Genomic DNA, 18,809 nt, shown 5'->3' with positions numbered 1-18,809 from the left:
GACAGGAAAAAGAGCGACATACGGCTCTGGAAAAAATTAAGTGCCCACTGCACTGAAACCCATTAAAAACCTCATGGTTATACCACCAAATATTGATTTCTGAACTATTTCTGTGTTAAAACATTAGTATTGTTGTTTAAAATGAATATGAACTTGTTTTCTTTGCATTATTTGAGGTCTGAAAGCACTGCATCTTTTTCGTTATTTTGACCATTTCTCATTTTCTGCAAATAAATACTAAATGTTTTCTTGGAATTTCAGAGACATGTTGTCAGTGGTTCATAGAATAAAAGAACAATATTCATTTTACTCAAACATATACCTATAGAGAGTAAAATCAGAGAAACGGATCATTTTAAGTGGTCTCTTAATTTTTTCCAGAGCTGTATATACAGTACCTAGCAAAAAAAAAATCTAAACTTCCTACATGATAACCACAAACTTCAAAGTATTTGAAGTACATAATCAGATTATGATTCCATGTGATAGACCAACACAAAGTGATGCAGAATTGTGAAATGATTTTATTTTTTAGAAAATTCCCCCCCAAAAAATAACTGACATACAGATGTGTTTAGGTCCCTACTATGTATAACCCATAAATTAAACCAAACCCTTTATCTTTATAGATGAGTTAAAAGAAAGCTATAATAAGTCCTGTTTGTCAGTTTGTCACAAACCATGTAGTGGAAGGAGGTGATCTAGTGTGTGAAAAAAAACAAACCTTGTGCATCACCTAATTCCCATTGTAAAGTACGGTGATATCATGCTGTGGGACAGTATATTTTCTTATAGTTTTAATGCAGAAATATGAGTCACATGTGAAAAGGAGTTTGACGCAAGTAAATCCAAAGCAATCCAAAAAGATAAAGATACATGTAAATATATGTCACTCCTCAACATAAGCACCACGCTTCACAATTATACACTACTTTGTGTTGGTCTGTCGCAAAAGTCCCCGTTAATACACTGGAGTTTGGGATTGCTACTTAATATGTATTTCTGCTATTCCAAATTTGTTTTGGTTCTCCATGGCATGTCCGATATAAACAGAAAAGTGTAGATTGGTGTAGATTCATGGCTTCCAAAAACTCAAGACAGCTTTACTGGACAGCAAACACAAGACCTTCAAATCCACAAAATCGAGCAAATTGGAAGTCAGAAAAGAATCAATTATTAAAAATGTGAACCTGTTCTCTGGCCGCTTGCCTCCTCTCCTCCTCCCTTCGGATCTTCTCCTGTTCCTCAAACCTCTTCCTCAGCTCACGCTCTCTCTGCTGCTGCTGTTGACGCAGAACAGAGTCTCATTAAAGTTCACATAAAGAACTTTGGGTTCTGTACAAAGTTTTAAAAAATGTTTCTAAACAAAAATCCTAGGCAAGAAAAGCTATACAACAACATCCCACCCGTCTGCTGTCAAGGTTCCTATACAGCTTCTGTTGGTGCATTTTACATTTGATCTAAAAATATCTAATACTGAAATTTCCAATTAATTTATTGCAAATAGTTCTAGTTTGCAGGGTTTATACCAAAAGCCGGAAACAGTAAGGGAGGAAGGAATCAAGGAAGCAAGGAAAGAAGGAGAAAAAGATAGAAAGAAAAGACAGTAAGAAAAGAAGAAAAGATGCAAGGAAAGAACAGAAATAGGACAATGGAGTATACCAGGAAAAAAGGACACAACATTTTGACAATGGGACAGAAACCCATTTTGTTTTTTCATTCTAATCCATAGCTGCAAAAAAAATTGAAATCAAATCATTATAATTTTCCAGCAGCCAAAGGAACCCTGTGCCTTAAAAAAAGCTCCAACAATAGATTAAAGTTGGAAATGGGAGCTTTAAGGGCTCTCACACACTGGTGCCCTGGGAGAAATCCACAGAGAGCACAGAGATTAAAGGCTGAGGATTTAGCCTCCCAGAAGCCTGCTCTCTGGAACTAAAGGAGGGACGCTGGGGGGAAAAGCCCGCATGTGAATTTTTCTGCTCTTTTTCTTTCCTCAACCGAATCGGCTAATTTGCAATACTCGGGACAAGAACAAAGGAGTTTATTTACAGCACACTTCAGCTTGAGGGATCAAAGGAGTGCGGCATTTTCGCCGCAGACAAACACAATCGAGTCGCCCTCTCGTTCCAGTCCGTCTCACCTCCTCCAGCCGCCTCCTCTGCTCCTTCTGCTCCTCGATGCGCTTCTGCCGCTCAGCCAGTAGCAAGCGCTTGTGCTCGTCGTTCTGCTTCTGCTCCAGCTGCTGCCGCCGCTGCGCCTCCGAGCGCTCCTTGTTGGCCTGCTGGAGGCGCAAGAAATCTCGCCTTAAGGTCGACTCCCCCGGGACGTTGATGATGGAGCTGGAAGAGGCGGCATCATTTTAGAGTCAGTGGAAAGAGATCCTGAATGTGCGGGGGGTGAGGCCGCACAGATGGTTTTGCAAGTGTGTGGATTTGAGGAAAACGGCTGACCTTGGTTCGCCTTTATCCCTCTCCTCATCTTCCTCTTCGCTGCCGCTGTACTCGTACTCTGTCTCGTCTTATGAGAGAAAAGAAAAAGTGGTTTGAGAAAAATCAAACATGGTATTTACATTAAGTGTATTCCCATTCAGTGGGATTTTAGATGACAGATTGGCACGCGGTATTGCATAATTGTGGAGTAGAAGATGGATTTTTTTCTAGACTTTCAAAGGTTGACCGGGAAGCAGATCGTTTAGTTTCCAGGCTCTTCTTCTCTGCAACTAGCTCTAAACTGTAAATCCGTCTGTATGAATGGATCGAAAGGACAATTTATTCCTGTATTTAAATTGGATTTTGTTTTTGTAAAATGCCTTGAGACGACATTTATTGCGAACTGTCATTGTACGAATGAGCAGAAATGAATTTTTACATTAAAAAAATGTAAAAGTGTGGCAGGCATTTGTATCCACACCCCTACGCACTCTGATACCTCTAATAAAGACCCAATTGTCTTTAGAAGTCGTCTAATTCACAATTGAATAATTTTATCTCAGTATAACTACTGAGATTGCTGAATATAATGTTTAGTACTCTTAAGAAATTGATTGCAGACACCAAAAGCGTGAATCTGTTAAATCAGACAGGTCAGAGATACTTGAAAGGTTTGAAGTGAGGTTTAAGTGGCGCATTAATCGGGGATGCAGCCAAAAGGACAAAAAGGAGCTTCCACTCTGGAAGCGCCGCGGAGACCCGGGGGTCTGGAAGGGAAAATCTCTCCATAAAACAACTATTGTTATCCACTATGATATTCTAAAATTTGACAGAAAGTATTTGTTGGGGGGAAAAAAAGCTAAATTTAAAGTTTGCTGCAAACAATGAAGGGGACAGAATACACGCATGCTAGGGCAGAATTTCCCCGACAGGTTTACATCAACACACATTCAGTTATTAAAATTACCCAAAGTAAACCAACTGAATTCAATCGAGAAACTGCAGCAAGACTTGAAAAGTGGAGTTCAATCCACTCTGACTGAGCTTGAGATATTTTGCAAAAAAGAACAGACAAACATTTCAGGGACATAAAGCTCTAATGAGAACCATTTATACATTTAGTTCCATTTCACAATGCTCTACTTTGTGCCGGTCTATCACATAGCACTCCGATAAAATAAGTTAAAGTTTGTGGTTGTAATATTACCAAAACATGAAAATCTGAAGGGGTTTGAGCGATAAGAAGGTGAGAAAATGTAACAACAGCAAGAGAGGAAACCCATTTCGTTTCGTGCCGTAGACGTTCCACTTGAATCACCCCGGCTCATTACCGGCGTCGGCATTCCCACATTCTCATTTGTCCGAGGCACTTTTCTTTTTCTCTCTTTTTTTTTTTTTCCTGAGCTCTTTTGAATAAGAGCGTAAATTGAAGTTTTAACGGGTGTAGCGAGGTGGAGAACATTAGCTGGAGAGCTCTTTCAGTCCAAAAGGGGCTTTAAGGCATAAATGGTCATTGAAAGTGCAGAGCTCTTCCTCACTACAGATCCACATGTACCTGTTCTCAGGGTGTGACAGCGTGTCATCTGGAGACATTCACAGACTAAAACACTGGCAGGGTGGTTTTATATAAAACCCCCAGTGGAACGTTGTTCCTCGGAGCGGTTAAGGTGGGGCTTTTCTCTACTTTGAGCTTATGTAAGATTAGCTTCACACACATATCTGTGACTTGTATCTCTTGCTGCCAAGTGAATTGCAATGGGATTGTGTGCAAGGCTATAATTGGCCTTCTCAACAACAACTTATGTGGTTTTTGAAGAATGTTTAAGCTTATTGTGCTCTTGGAATGCATTTCCCTCTGGCAAAGGTTCTGCGTGTTGGCAGTCACTTTGTCAAAACAAAAAAAACAGGTGTTGAACCTGCCACATATAAACAACTTCTTGCAGTGATCCACTCAGATTTATGAGCTGGATTTAAAACTTTAGTGACCTATTAAGATTATATCTGTACCATCAGTTTAAAAAAAAATAAAAATAAAAACAATAATCTATCTCTCCACGGTGAGAAGAGTTTAATCTCATAGATTAGGAGAATGCTAGCCAACTAAACTCACCAATACCTCTAACGATTATGATAACACTGATGAAATATCCAGCCAGAATTTCGCATTTCTCAGAAACTTACTAAAATGAAAAAGAAGGACTCAAAGGCATCATTTATGGCCCCACAATAATAAAATATTCATGCTCTTGATGTCTGCAATCAATTCCTAGCCAACACTCTAATTCTCTTTTAAATGTCACCCACCTCCAGCCTTTTACAACATCTGAATCCCAACTATTTTGTGACGCATCTAGACATTACAGCGGGAGTCGTTCCTCACCCCTCTCTCCTCGCTTCTTCTTCGTGCGGTCGATGTGGTCCTTCAGCTGGATGCGGAGGTGTCTCTCGTTGGGAAGCTCTGTGATGAAGGGATGCAAGAGGAGCTGTTCTGTGCTGGGCCTGTGGCTGTGGCTCTTCACCAGAGTGTTTTCAATGAATGACTGGAACTTCCTTGACCTAAAATCCAATACATCCACGTCAGAACTGAAATTCTAACTAATTTCTGTGTTTTGTCTTGCTCAGAATTGCCAACAGACATACAGATATAAACATATATATAATTCACACTCACCATTTCTTTGATTTGAGTCTGGGGGCTGGGTTGCGTGGAATGAGGAAAAGGGCTCTCATTGGGTGCATATCACACAGCGCTAAGGAGGCAAACGATGGGGAAATTAAGCGTGACTTGTTCTTCAGATTTTATTATAACAGATGTTATCACGATGCACATGAAAAGCCAACAGGCACGCATAAGCTATTGATACAAAGAGTTAATTCATTTTACCCAAACGCGCCCTTGTCTCTGTGTTCTTTCATAAATCAAATAGAGAATTCAAACCAAATGTATGCAACACTTGTGTTTTTTTAAATCTCCTAGCATGTCTACACATTCAACCATTTTTAATTTGTTTGACTCACTGAGTGAAAAATACAGGGAAGCTTTTATTTTGAGGTGGATCAGTGTCAGAATCACTGGCTTTGCTAGACATGATGGCTGCTGCTTGCTGTATTTTATGTCTGCCGAACCCCCAGGGAACCTGGGTGTTGCCTCTCAATAAAAAAGTTTTACATCTTTGTAATGATATTCACATTGAAGGAGAGACTGCTCCTGCAGCTCCCGCTCACGTGATCTGCTCTCAGCTGTCGATATACTGTATATCCCCGCAAAGCTTTTGGTGTTGGTGTTTCCCCAATACATGTATTTGATAGAAACTGACTGGTAAATCAGTACAAAAAGTACAAAGTGACGGTTAACCCTCACACCAGTATGCTATTATTCTCCATATGTGCGTCTATGAGTAAAAAAAAAAATCAAACTAATGAAATGTTTTCGGATGACGAGTTTATTATAGATGTACCGCAGTATAACAAAAAAATGCATAATATTCACTGAATAATATTTTAGCAGGTGTGAGCTATTTTGCTGTAAACAAATATAGGTTTGTACCACTGCCACAAACCTTAAAGCCATCAGTTTGTTCTGAGGAAACTCTTTTTGGCTGCTGTCCCAGTCAAGACAAAATGGATCCAATCTTAACTGGCTCAGATGTTTAATGGGAATAAAACATCCAGCATGGGACATGCCTCAGCTGTACCAAAGTGAAAACAAATGTCGCCAATTTTAACAACTGTGCACCTCTGAGAAATGAAAACATGAATTCAAAAAGGTAGAACAGACATCAGTCCAAATATCTGACAGCTAATTCTTTATCCAAGCCTTTTTCCATCGATAGCATTATGCATTCGAGCAAACAATCTGCCTCTTGATTAAAATATCCCACTGAAGCCGTAAGAAAATAACAGCAATAGAGATGTAGGGTATTGATTGGGCACTTACGAGGCGCTCCTTCAGCCATCTCTATCGCTGTGATCCCCAGGGACCATAAATCACTCTGCAATGAAGGAAGCATACATCAGGGCGATCAAAATCTCAAAATATACAGTATATATATTGGTGTGTGTGTGTGTGTATGTATAAGGCATCTTCAGATGAAGGCAGTTTTTACCTTGCAGTCGTAGGTGGCTTCAGGGTTTTCATCACAGGCAATAACCTCTGGCGCCATCCAGTACGGTGTCCCAATAAATGTGTTCCTCTTTCCCACCGTTCTGTCCATCTGGGCCGAAACGCCAAAATCCACTGCAAACACACACACACACAAAAAGCCTCAATACAAGACTCCAAATCTGTCTGAATAATGTCGACCAATCTAAAAATACACAGCAATAAAATCTAAGGAAAAAGACAGAGAGATTCCCTTCTTCAGCATTTTGCATCTTGAACAGCGTGACAGCCACAAACAGATGACTAAGCTGAGAATGGAAAGAAAAGCCACAAAAGTCACGCAAGCACGAAATCTCATACATCCTCCAAACGCAAAGCTATTTAGTCAAGTAGGAGGGAACCGGCTCACCTAGCTTGACCTCGGCATTCTCAGTCAGCAGCACGTTCTGTCCTTTGATGTCTCTGTGGATGACCTTGTGCTGATGTAGATGAGCCAGACCCTGCGGATGCAGACAGATATGAGCCATGAAGGAAACGGAGCCAAGTTGTGATTATTATTCAAGAAAGAGCTCAGGGTTAAACAGGGAGGTGTCCTTCAGCAACCCCGGCGAAGCTGCTCCTCGGCTGACCTGAAGCCTCTGACCTGCAGAGGCTTTTTTTTACATTTCAAGAGGAATCTCCGCACTAAAAAACTGTGATTAATTGAGTAAACACAGCTATGCAACGACACAAATGTGTCATTAAAAAAAGATAAGTGTAGAGAGATGGAAAAATTTATAAAGTATCACAAAAAAGCTATTTGACATGTGACAGTATCAGTTAGTTTCTTGAGAAACATTCATACACCTTGAACTTTTTCACTCTTTATCATATCACAACCTCTTCAATATATTATTGGGACTTCATGTGACAGACCAAAACAAGGATGTTTATTTTTGTAAGGTGAAGGGAAAATATCTATCTATATGAACATGTCAACATGTTTGCCCATTCTTTGCAAAACAGCTCAAGCACAGTAAGGTTTGATGACGACTTCCCAAATAAAATAAGGCCTGGACTCTGACTGGGCTATTCATCGTGTTTCTGGATTCAGTTTTAGGGTTGCAGTCCTGTTGGAAGGACCTACCTTGAAGTCTTTTGCTGCCTCTGACAGGTTTTCTTCCTGGATTTCTCTGTAATTATCTCCTCCTAGCTTCCCGTGAAATGCAACTGACTGTGATATTGCCAAAAAAATAAAGTGTCCCCACAGCCTAATGCTTCCACAACCGTGTTCCACAGAGGGGACGGCGCACTCAGGCTGACCTGCAGTGCTAGTTTTCCGCCATCTACTGCATGGGTCTCCAAACTAAGTTCTCGAGATCTATTGCCCTGCAGGTTTTAGGTGCATTCCTGGTCCAGCACACCTGAATCAAATGATTTAATTACATTTTCGGTATGCTATTAAGTTTTCTAAAAGCCACGATTGAAGTGTGTTGGACCATGAAATTGTCAATGTAGCCATTTGTCAGAGCACTGCTGACAAATAAAGAGACAGAGATGCAGCCTGAACTCACATCTTTCTAGTAAAGACGTCAATGATAAGAACTCCCAATTCGTGGTTTACAGAAAAATGCTAGAGCACAACTGAACTGTGATTAATACCGGTGAAGAGCGATTTTGAAACAATGTCGTGATTCTTTCAGGTGTAGGGGGAGGTGCTTATTTACCCTTAAAAAAAGTACAAGGTGTGATTTGGAACTCACCCTGAGAATCTCTCTGCAGATGTAAGCATTCCAGTCCTCCTTTAGCGAGTTGCCCTTGGTGTTTTTGATCAAGTCTGTCACCGAGCCAGCTCCACAGAACTCCATGACAAGCTAAAATACACAAGACATGGTTTTTCTTTTTTAATTGTTTGCTCTGCTTAAGAAGGCAGCCTTGTCGAGAATTGTTCCAGAGGAGCCTGAAATACCTGTAAAAGAACGTCAGGTGGTAGCAAGACCAAGAAACAACAAGTCACAAGAGATTGATTTCAAATGGAATTATTAAAATATGCTTATTACACTAATTACCAATTTCCTCGAGCCACTCGAAACTTACAGCGCTGGCGCCAAAATGGAACTGCTGCAAAAGCGTCGGCATGTTTTCCAACAACTTACAGCAACCATTTTATAGTTGAGGTACTTTTTTTATCTGCTAGGCAAATTGAAACCTGAAGCTGTCAACTATGTAGCTTGAAAGCTGGAAAAATATTTTTAGCTCACTGGCTAGAAAGAATGAAAGACTCGACTGCCAGCATTGCGGTTGTCCCCGTCATAGATTGCATGTTCAACAGTGCCTCAGTGGGTTTCCATCAATAGCCCAGATACATACATGATGTATAACTGCTGGTTCTACATTGGTCTCAGCGTACAAGCCAGCTTGGCTTTCTAGACTGTCACAGTTACAGCTCCCTACGCCCCAAAAAACAACACAGTATTATGTGATAATATGCGCATAGCTGACAGATAAATAGAATAATTAAGTTCGGCACAGCTTACTTAATGTTTGTGTGGTTGAAAAGTATCTCTGAACAACCGCTTTCTCCACACACAGGGAAAACATAAACTGCAAGCACAAGCTGCCTCATTGGAGCCATAAGCGAAATACAGCAACAGAAGCAGGATAATGTCTTGATTCAGACTGTGACGGGATCTTTTCACTATGCAAAAAGGTCTTCCTCACTTGGATCTTATTCACTTTATGTGCCAAGTTAAACGGTGTGAAGAACTGACAAAAAATATATATAAATTGATGTTTTTTAAAAGAGCTGGTTTCAAGAAAATTCTAAATAAAGAGATCCAGTTTTTGAAAATCACACTGTGTCAAAAGTGTTAGAAAATGTTTGTCATCTGATGTAAAGTCATTGTAATGGGAAGCCAGAGAGCGTTGAAGAGACTGGAACGTTCTCCGGCTGTACTGAGCACAGAGTAATTCATCTCTGCCATCTCCCTACCTGTTGGTGTACCCAGACGGTCAGCTGTCTACCATAATCACTTTTATTGAGTTAATACAATCGCCAAGCTACAAGTAGCACACTGCAGGATATCCACCAAGGTACATAGACTAATATCATATAAGAACGTTCACGTTCCTCAACGCTGGCCGGCTGTACCCCAAACGCAGATGTTGGCTTCTGTGGTAGGGCTAAGATGGTTTCTACTGTGCATATTAAGGGATACTTGGTGTTTAAACTATTAAAATAGGCAGTTCTAAGCATTTTTAGAGAAAGTCTCATGTATTTGTGTATTTTAACTATTCAATGGGGTTGACATAAAAATAATAATTGAAATATGTAAAAAAAAAAAAAAAAAAAGAAACGTACAATAAGAATTTATTTTTCAATTCAGTTATATCATGATATAACTGAACATTTTTTGTTTGAATACTGTGAACTGAGTTCCACGAGAATCACACACTGACCTATGCTTGTCTACCACATTTAGGAAATAAACTTGTATAATTAATAAAAAAGGAAACAACCTTCACAAAGGGAATAAATACGCAAGAGAAAAAGTAGCCAAACACGCCCCCCCTTCCCTTTGTATTCTTTCATCTCTGTGCTGCATCCATGGAGACTGGTGAACCAAAGTTCAGTTTGTGAATCCTGGCTCTGCTTCAAGCTCCCCTCTTATCGGCCCTCTTGTTCAGAGTAAGAGCAGCAGTACGCGTGAAGCAGCCGACCTGCTCTTGCCCAGGATGCGGGCATTTACCAAGACACAGCACAGCAACACACTTGCAGGTGTGAACAGAACAACACGCACTTGTGACTGTTATCAGGGAGAAATATACAGAGAGCAGGTTTGGCTCTTTTAGTGCGAATCTATTTGTCCACATATGAGTTTGTGCTGCCACTGCACTGTGAGAAATACAACATGACCGGACAGAATAGAGTTACTGAAGAGATTACGTTAGTATATGATCTGATGCAGATCCAGGTTCTTTATGTACGATGTGGTTTTTTTTTGAGACTTAAAAGGTATAAGTGAAAAAAATTGCATAATTTGATGCTGGGGAGTAAACTTCTTACTGCTATAAGATATCCCAAACAATTTAAGATAAATACAACTGAAGCATTTTCTTTACCTAAAATGTAACTTTTTTTGTTGATCAGAGTGACATTCTGCTGTGACACAGAGACCCATTTGTTTTAGCTGCTGGGCAAAAGGCCAAATTAGGACCAACATTGACCTTGCCACAACAAAGAGGGAGCAGGACGGTCACAGACATAAACTTGTAGAGTTTGCAGAAGTCTGATCATTTAAATTGGAACCATGTGCTTTACTAAGACGAGACTAATATTGAGCTTGTTAACAAACACTCTACATCTGATGTAGCACAATTGATTATTGTGTGGAAAAGCCCCTCATGTCCACATCTGGAGGACCTCTGGGGGGAGCTAAAGAAAAGAAAATATAATACAAGACCCAAGACACTAGATGATCTCTACCTAGACTGTGCAAAGAGCAAGGAAAATCTTTTTTCGTTTTTCTGTATACTCCAACTTCCTCAAATGTAATAGGAAAACATGAAGCGTTGCCCTATTGGCAATAGGGAACGCACAAAATACTGACACTTGCGCTTCTGTTAAAAGATTTTTTCTTCATGTGGGATTTCTCTTCCACCACTCAATAAAAAGGCTTTTCCATTGCTTTTCAGTCCAGGGGGGGAAAACTGTCTTTCTTCTAATCCTTTCAAGTCATCTTTACCGGGGCTGCCAAAAAATGAGTTTGACAAGTGATAAAAATAGCTTAGAACTAAAAAATGACATTCATTACATTAAAAAAAGGTGTCCTACCCAAAGCTGGTCGTCGATGCCAGGAGGCTGTTTCTTGATGAATACTCCAAAGTAAGTGGCGATGTTCCTGTGATTGCTGTACTTCTTCAGCATGTTGATTTCAGACTTGATCTCTTCCTCCTCGTCCTGCAATAACAGAAATATAATATTTAAAACTTAAGACCTTTCATTTCCGACGCTGTACTCGCATCTCGGGTTGTTGACGGAGCAAAACTAATCCGACTGATCTTTAATTATCACGCTGAATCTTATTAAATCTTTAAAATAAATACATGAATACAAACTAATGCTTTAGTGCACACAGCTGGCCTCTAAATTATCCACACTAACAACATTACTCTTTAATTACTTCCACTTCCAGGGGGATCCTGTCACAGTGCCAGAAGCTGTTGTTTGAAACAAGTTGTTATGGTGGTTGTTAATTAGATAAAATGTCTATAGCCTCTTGTATAAAAAAAATTAGTTGTAATTTCTTTTATTTATTTGTGCTAGTTTAATGCAAACAGTCTTTTCATTTCCTGCTCAAGCAGTCGACATCCTGCAGGTTTGCCAAGGCTTCTGTTGCGTTATTCACTCATAGGATGTCACAGTAGTTAATTCCTGTTTTTTTTATTCTTCATTGTTTTGCCGGCAGCTGAGTGCTAACAGGGATGCGTGGGGTGTGAGGATTTCTAAAAATAGCCGCGGTTCCCTCCTGCTTTACAGACATGCCTGAGACCACACTCGTCTCCTAATCATTCCAACTGATATTACCATGGCGATGGGCCTGTCCTCGTTTCATCTCCTCCACATTACGCACATGCACAAGCGGTGACTCATCGCTCTTAATTAGATGGTATGGTTGACTTTAGTCTAAAAGCTCAAGATGGATTTTCTGCGTATGAATATGTGGGAGTGTGTATTCGTGTGTCTTACCGTAGCGACATCCATGACCTTGATGGCTGCCAACTGTCCTGTTCTAATATGGCGACCCTGGTAGCAGGAAGGAAAGATGCAGGAGAAGATAGAATGAAAAAGAAAACAGAGGGGGAGATAAGACAGAAAAGAGAAGAAATATGAGTTGATTTGAATGTTTTCTGAGGACAAAAACAACATGCTTCACTTTAGGATGGTCAGAACAAAATTTTCAATCAACCTGATATCTATCTCACAAAGTGCTATTTAACTGCCATTGCAGTTTCAAGCTACAGTATTATTACGGATCCCCATACATGAGAGTGAATGCTTTAAGATTTATGGATTTTTAGTTGTCTTATCTTAATGTTTGACTAGAAGAAGCTCTTGAGGTTTCCAGCTGTGTGACTGAGGTGGTTAATATAGATTGCCCGTTGGACTTGGTAAGGTATTTCAAAAGTGCAAGTATCAAAAACACACACACACTATACAATATACAACAAGTAACAGATACATTTTGAGAATCTAATTCTGGCCCATGTCCCACCTGTGTACAAAAAGTTGACCACAAAAATCCTAGCAGTAAAACTTCTCCAATATTGTACAAAAAGTACATTAACTGGAACAAAGGGTATTGTAAGGGGAAGGATATCTTGAAGAAATAAGTGAACAAGGAGCCTGGAGAACAGGAGGAAAGGTGGAAATCAACAAAGGGATCATTCGCACATGGAGCATGTGTGGCTGTGATTAACGGAGAAAGTACAAACAAATACTAAAACCACTGTTGGTTATTCCCTCCAGCTGAAGTACGTAGCGTGACTTAGCAACCGGACAACAAAGAAACAAATCCACAGCAACAGACTGGAAGCAAGAACACGTGTATTTCAATTCATAATAAACAAGTTAGCATTATACGTTAGCTGCCTATACAGTACATCAAAAAGACTTTGATCGACTGGACATGTGACATAGCTCAACGATGCCAAATTACAGTGAAAAGTTATAGCTGACACTGGCTGCAGAGAGAACCTCATATTGTTTTAACCTGATGGGGTGTTTTCACAGTCTTTGAGAGAAATGTGTTCATTGATCACACAACTTTTACTTAAAAAGAGAAAAGTCCCCACTATATAGATCCACTGTTAAATTTGCTGATTTAATGCTAAAAGAAAGCTTGGATTTTTACATTGGTAATTTTGCTGCTCACCGTGCAAACTGAGCCCCACTGGGTGGCTGAACACTGATCAACCGCTCTCACACAAAGACACACACGCCCACACGTGCACGCACACACAAGTATCAAAAAATAAAACAAACACAAAAAAAAACAAAACAGTTCGGATTTTGTGCGAGTGAAAGAGCTGGGAAGATTGACCAGGGATTTCTCATTAGGATCAGACTGCCCCAATTCCACAAGCACAAGGACCGGCTTTGTTCAAAAACCAACAAAAGAATTAGAGCCACTTACAAATCAGAAACTCAAACACTTACAGACACACAGAAAGCAGAAAAAAAAGATTTCCTATCTTTCTATCGTTCTCACAGAAAGAAGAACTCTTTACAAATCCCACACATGTAAGCGATAGGGGGAGAGGCAGGTGAGAGGATGGCTGATTAGGTCAAAGTACGACCAAGGGAGCAGGAAATGGTGAATGTGTCAAACATTCACCATTTCGGATACACGGATGAGACACGGATATTATCGGAGCAAGCTAAAAATTCATTTGTCTGAACCAGCTGACAGCCGTCCTCCCTTCGTGTCTCGCTATCTCTCCTCCAGGAGCAGTAATGTCATCCAGGCTTATTAAATGACCGTTTTGGAAAGGAGGATCAGAAAGAAATTAGCACAGTCTGTTCATCGTTATCTTCACTGCTGTCTTTGCCCGCTTCCTCCTAATTTATTTGCAAATTTGAAAATGAGACTGGGGTGCACAAAAATAGCATTTCCAAGCCAGTTAATTTAAGAGGATGATGTAGCTGCGTTATGGTGCCCTGCAAAAATCTTGCCTCATTAAGAAATCTGAATATTTTATAAAGATTTAATGTGACACACAAGACTGTATATAATTGTAAAGCGAAGTAAAATTATTGCACAGTATAAAACACACACACACACAGTACATTCAGCCCCATTTAAAGTAATAATAGCCACTTTGGGCCTTTTACAGAGCACCGTTTAGTCCATAATCTGTTAAGAAAATAGGTCCTTATGCAAGAGTAGCAAGAACAAAGTTATTTCTGATGGAAAACCATAAAAAGTCCCATTAGCGGTTTACCATGTAAGTCAAACAGCAAACATGAAGGACATTGCTCTAATAGATTAGACAAAAGTCTAAATTGTTGGCTGTTAGTGGCACAAAATGTATTATACGTCATCCTGAATACACCCTGCAAACCTTTAAGCTTGGTTGAGGTGACGTTGACAGGCTGTTTGGATGTTTTGGGGAGTTTTTCCCAACAGAAACAGGAAAAATCGATCAGAGTCATCAGAAAGACTGATGGAACTAGCTAAGGGAAACCATTTTAGACTTGAAACCGGTGCGGATGTTCACTTTCCAGCTTTATGACGACCCTAAACATAGCCAGAGCTATAATGTGTTAGTTCAGATCACATGTAAGGATGGCCCAATCAATGTCCTGATGTAAATTCAATTAAGAACACGAGGCAAGACTCCGAACCTGATATTCACAGATACAAAATGATTAATTCTCTTATGAGTGTATTTGTGTCAAATTATTCTGTAAAGCAAAATTGGCAAATATTTACATCCTTGTGGGACAACTTGAACCTGTATTTGAAGCCAAAGGTGGTTCTAAATAAGAAAAAATAAGGAGGGTAAATACAAATACAAATACACATCACAGTTTTCAGATCAGAAGAACAGGTTCCTTTCCATATGCACAAACTAGCTTGCCATCTACAGAAATAGTTCTTCAAAAAATGTAGAGGGACAAATAAGTCTACATCTTCGAATGACCCCATACAGACTTCCCAATAGACACACGTAGCCACTCCTTACTATGATAACATTATGTAACAATGACATTAATCACTGGGGTTGTTGTGACCCGACTTTGTCCTCCATGTTCTTGTTGTTGCATTTGTTGCTTTCTTGGCGTGGCTGCCTCTGTGCAGCCATTATACCTGCACCTTATTTTTTTAAAGGTTTTCAATAAATCTGTCATTATATTGTCAATGGCAGAGCCAATTAAATGTTTGGCAACCTGTCGGGAGCTTCATTGAACCTGTTCTCTGTGTATCCATGCGTCTCTACCTGCCAGCTTGTCTTGATGATGGAATCTGCCCTTCAGCAGTTGTCAACTGCTTACAAGCCAGAGATTTTACTGATAATCCTCAACCATCTAAAACAGATTCGACACATATTTTGGCAGTAGCAAACACACCACTTTAATCAAGTTTGCTGTTTAAACTTAATTAAAGAGTTTATTAGATCCTTATAGAAAATGGCTTTCTTGTAGAGTTAGCAATAACATGGCATTAATAGCAACCAAATTGCTTTAGCTACCATCCACCCAAATGGATTCTAATATGAAGATACATATTTATTTATTTTCAGGTTTGGAGAGGGGGTTTTCTATTAACTTGTCCTTTGCTACTATTCATGTAACATTTTCTTAACAGCAACACGTTGTGTTCGGGAGTTTGAGTGTAAATCAGGGGTGCAACTTTCTCTATAACCAATTGTAGAAAAAAACATTAAGCAAACTACAACTTCCTCTGATGATAATCGCTTGGACATGGTTCTAGTATGAAGGTCATTCATACAATTGAAAAAGTTCAATTCAACATCAGTACTTTGTCTTTCCAAACAGATTAATTTAAAAATGGGCAAAATTCGACAAACTTCTTCAGAGTGGGGTAGAAGAAAAAATTACTTCTCAATAACAGGCCAGACAGATTCACAGAGAAATATTGTCACGCCGTCGACGCTCAGAAAGGATCTTTGATACTGGCAACAGCTGGAGCAATGGAAAAAATTACAGACTCAGTACTACACACACACACAAGAAAAACACTCCTTTAGTATATTTACTGACTTTTTGATACTAGTAAACTCAACATACTAACTATAAAAATGGAACAACATGAGAATAATAGAGTAGCAGTTAATTGATTAAGATGCTTTGGTAGATTTTGCTCACACAAGCTCAACCTCACACAAGGTGTTTCTGTTGGTGTGACACAGCAACGGAGCAGGAATGACAGCAGAACAAGTGTTAACAGGAAGTGCATTTGGAAATGCAAAACTGAAAAATCCTTCTACCTAGTGATAATTTTTAAAACTAAACCTCAATTTGCCTATTTTCATCCCTTAAATGAGGACGTCTTCAAATCACTGATACCAAAAACCTGAGATACTAAAAGCTCCTTGTGGATATATTGTCATACATTTATTTATGCGATTCCTTAAATAAGAAATGAAGATAGATGCAGCTCTAATAATGAATTATAAAATGGATTTCACACTTCATGCTGTCATCCTTTTTGCGTTTTCTCATAGGGATGGCCCACTTGCTCTGATCTATCCCATTCAGACCAATCAGCATTAAATCTCACAGGCCAGCCCATCCTTTCCTCCACTAGTTCGTTGACAGTGTTGCTTCTCTGACCTAGATCCACATTTCCCCCCCTCTGCCTCTCTTCCTCGCTCTCCTTCCCTCTCTTGTCCCTCTGATTTGCACTCTCATTATCTAAACCCTCTTAGCTCCCCACAATCTCCTCTTTATGCCTTTTCATTAGATCTCACAACGTCTCACCCGTTTTTTTCCCCCCTCTCTTCGCTCCTCGTATTTTCCATCTTTCGTCACTTTCATGGCTCCCAGCATGGCCCAGTGGCCTGTGAAAAGCAGGTCTTACAAGAACATGATTGAGCTGAAAGTTAATGCCAGAGGAACAGCATTCTGCTTTGAGCTCGGCAGGCGAATATGACACGAACTGAAGGCTTGTTGCATCCCCTCCACTTTGCTTCCTCTAATGCATCTAAAGCACTCTGTAAACCACAATGCACTCATGTGGATCTTAGCATGTACTCAGAGCAAAACAAGAAACCCCATGTAATATACCATAAAGGTCATTATTCCGGTAACGATGCCCTTTAAAATGAAGATACATCATTCTTTAAATGTTCACAGTCACTTTTCTCCTGTTCTTGATGTTTTGACCAAATGTGACAGCAGCAGTCACAGACACATCCACAAGGAGCTCTGAGACCAGCCATGTTTAGGCTGCCAGACTAAACTTTTGATGAAGTAGTTGTGATAATATTGCTTCAGATCAATTTGACTTAAACTAATGGCACTGTGCCCCCCCCCCCCTTAGGGGGCGCGCCCCACAGTTTGGGAACAACTGATATAGTCAGGTCGTAGCTTTACAAAAACCAAATAAGTCAACTCTGTGTGTGCGTGTGTAGACAAATACAAAAATGTATTAGTTCTCAAAACCTGAGACGGAAATAAATAGCACTTTTACTTCAGTAGTGCAACCTGCACTTAATGAGATTCTCATATTTGCTGTAGTAGACAGAAAACTAATTGTAGTTCAGACATTACGACTTTGGATCATGCATCCTCTCATCTCTATCTGTTGAGTTGTCTTTTACTAGAGAAGGTGTGAGAATATCACAAGTGTATATTGTTACAGTCATTACCATCTGCATGTGAATTTAATTAAAAGTCTCTGCAAAGCAGAACTAAAAACCCACAAAAGTATTTGTAGCCTGTTTGAAGATGCATGCCGTGAGAGCACCTAGCCTGTGTATTTCAGGCTGAAGAAATAGTCGCTGTGTGTGGTGATTCTTTTTGGAGCTTCTGTTGAGGCCGGTTTGCTGAACGTTCAAAGCACAAATTCACTTTTGCACAGCAAAGGGAATCTGTCAGTCTCAGAGACAGACCTGGCGACTGCTTGTGTAATTTAATCCGCCGGTGTACATCTTGATCCCGAAAGTATCAGTGAGTCTCTGACACTGGGAATACAAGGCATTTAAAGAATGCTTAGATTTTTGTTTCTCTGTGTTCGCATCACTGCCCTTGCCAAGTCAATTACATCCACACCCCCCTTGGACACATTGACTATGCAGGACACTTCCTCTTGTAGCCTAGCAACAGTCCCTGCTCGCCAGATCACAATGGGCAGGACACTTAAATATACGTACATGAAGTCACTAATATGCACCCTTAAGCACACATACACAAAAGAGAAAAGGACAAGGGTATAAGTGACTATTGTCTTGATTTGTGAGTCTATGTTAAGAAGAGGGCACCGGGTGAAGAGTGGAGGAGCCGGCTTCACTTCCCACTGCAAAGAGTAAATGTCCTAATGCAAGGTCAATTAGGACCACTGAAATGCAGAGAGAGTGAGTTTCATAATAAATCTGATGCTTAACTTTAAGAGTAAGCTTGCCAAAGCTCTCAAAAGACAATAAGACGAAGGAAACCAGTTTTAATTGAACAAGACATGTGAAAAAGTATTTCTACCCTTCTCAATAATCAGTGGCAAATTCTGTATTGTCATTGGAACAGACACTTATACTTGTTGACCAGCCACCGT

At 39.9% G+C, this 18,809-nt stretch overlaps 1 protein-coding gene across 8 annotated transcripts in view; it reads right to left on the bottom strand.

The window, feature by feature from the left end:
* Positions 1 to 18,809, bottom strand: part of tnika (TRAF2 and NCK interacting kinase a) — a 64,701-nt gene that overhangs the window by 21,168 nt on the left and 24,724 nt on the right. For all 8 annotated transcript variants that reach the window (XM_032546576.1, XM_032546578.1, XM_032546580.1 and 5 more), the window contains exons 3-13: positions 12,263 to 12,319; positions 11,348 to 11,473; positions 8,277 to 8,387; positions 6,944 to 7,034; positions 6,539 to 6,669; positions 6,370 to 6,424; positions 5,104 to 5,182; positions 4,813 to 4,988; positions 2,454 to 2,520; positions 2,144 to 2,342; positions 1,191 to 1,283 (exon numbers count right to left, since the gene is read on the bottom strand). In XM_032546576.1, the coding sequence (XP_032402467.1) occupies positions 1,191 to 1,283; positions 2,144 to 2,342; positions 2,454 to 2,520; positions 4,813 to 4,988; positions 5,104 to 5,182; positions 6,370 to 6,424; positions 6,539 to 6,669; positions 6,944 to 7,034; positions 8,277 to 8,387; positions 11,348 to 11,473; positions 12,263 to 12,319 (1,185 nt within the window). The remainder of the gene's footprint in view (positions 1 to 1,190; positions 1,284 to 2,143; positions 2,343 to 2,453; positions 2,521 to 4,812; positions 4,989 to 5,103; positions 5,183 to 6,369; positions 6,425 to 6,538; positions 6,670 to 6,943; positions 7,035 to 8,276; positions 8,388 to 11,347; positions 11,474 to 12,262; positions 12,320 to 18,809) is intronic.

This window comes from Xiphophorus hellerii, chromosome 19, assembly GCF_003331165.1.
Source record: "Xiphophorus hellerii strain 12219 chromosome 19, Xiphophorus_hellerii-4.1, whole genome shotgun sequence".
NCBI classification, from domain to species: Eukaryota; Metazoa; Chordata; class Actinopteri; order Cyprinodontiformes; family Poeciliidae; genus Xiphophorus; species Xiphophorus hellerii.
Note: the sequence above shows the minus strand (reverse complement) of the source record. Positions and strands in the feature narration are given on the sequence as shown.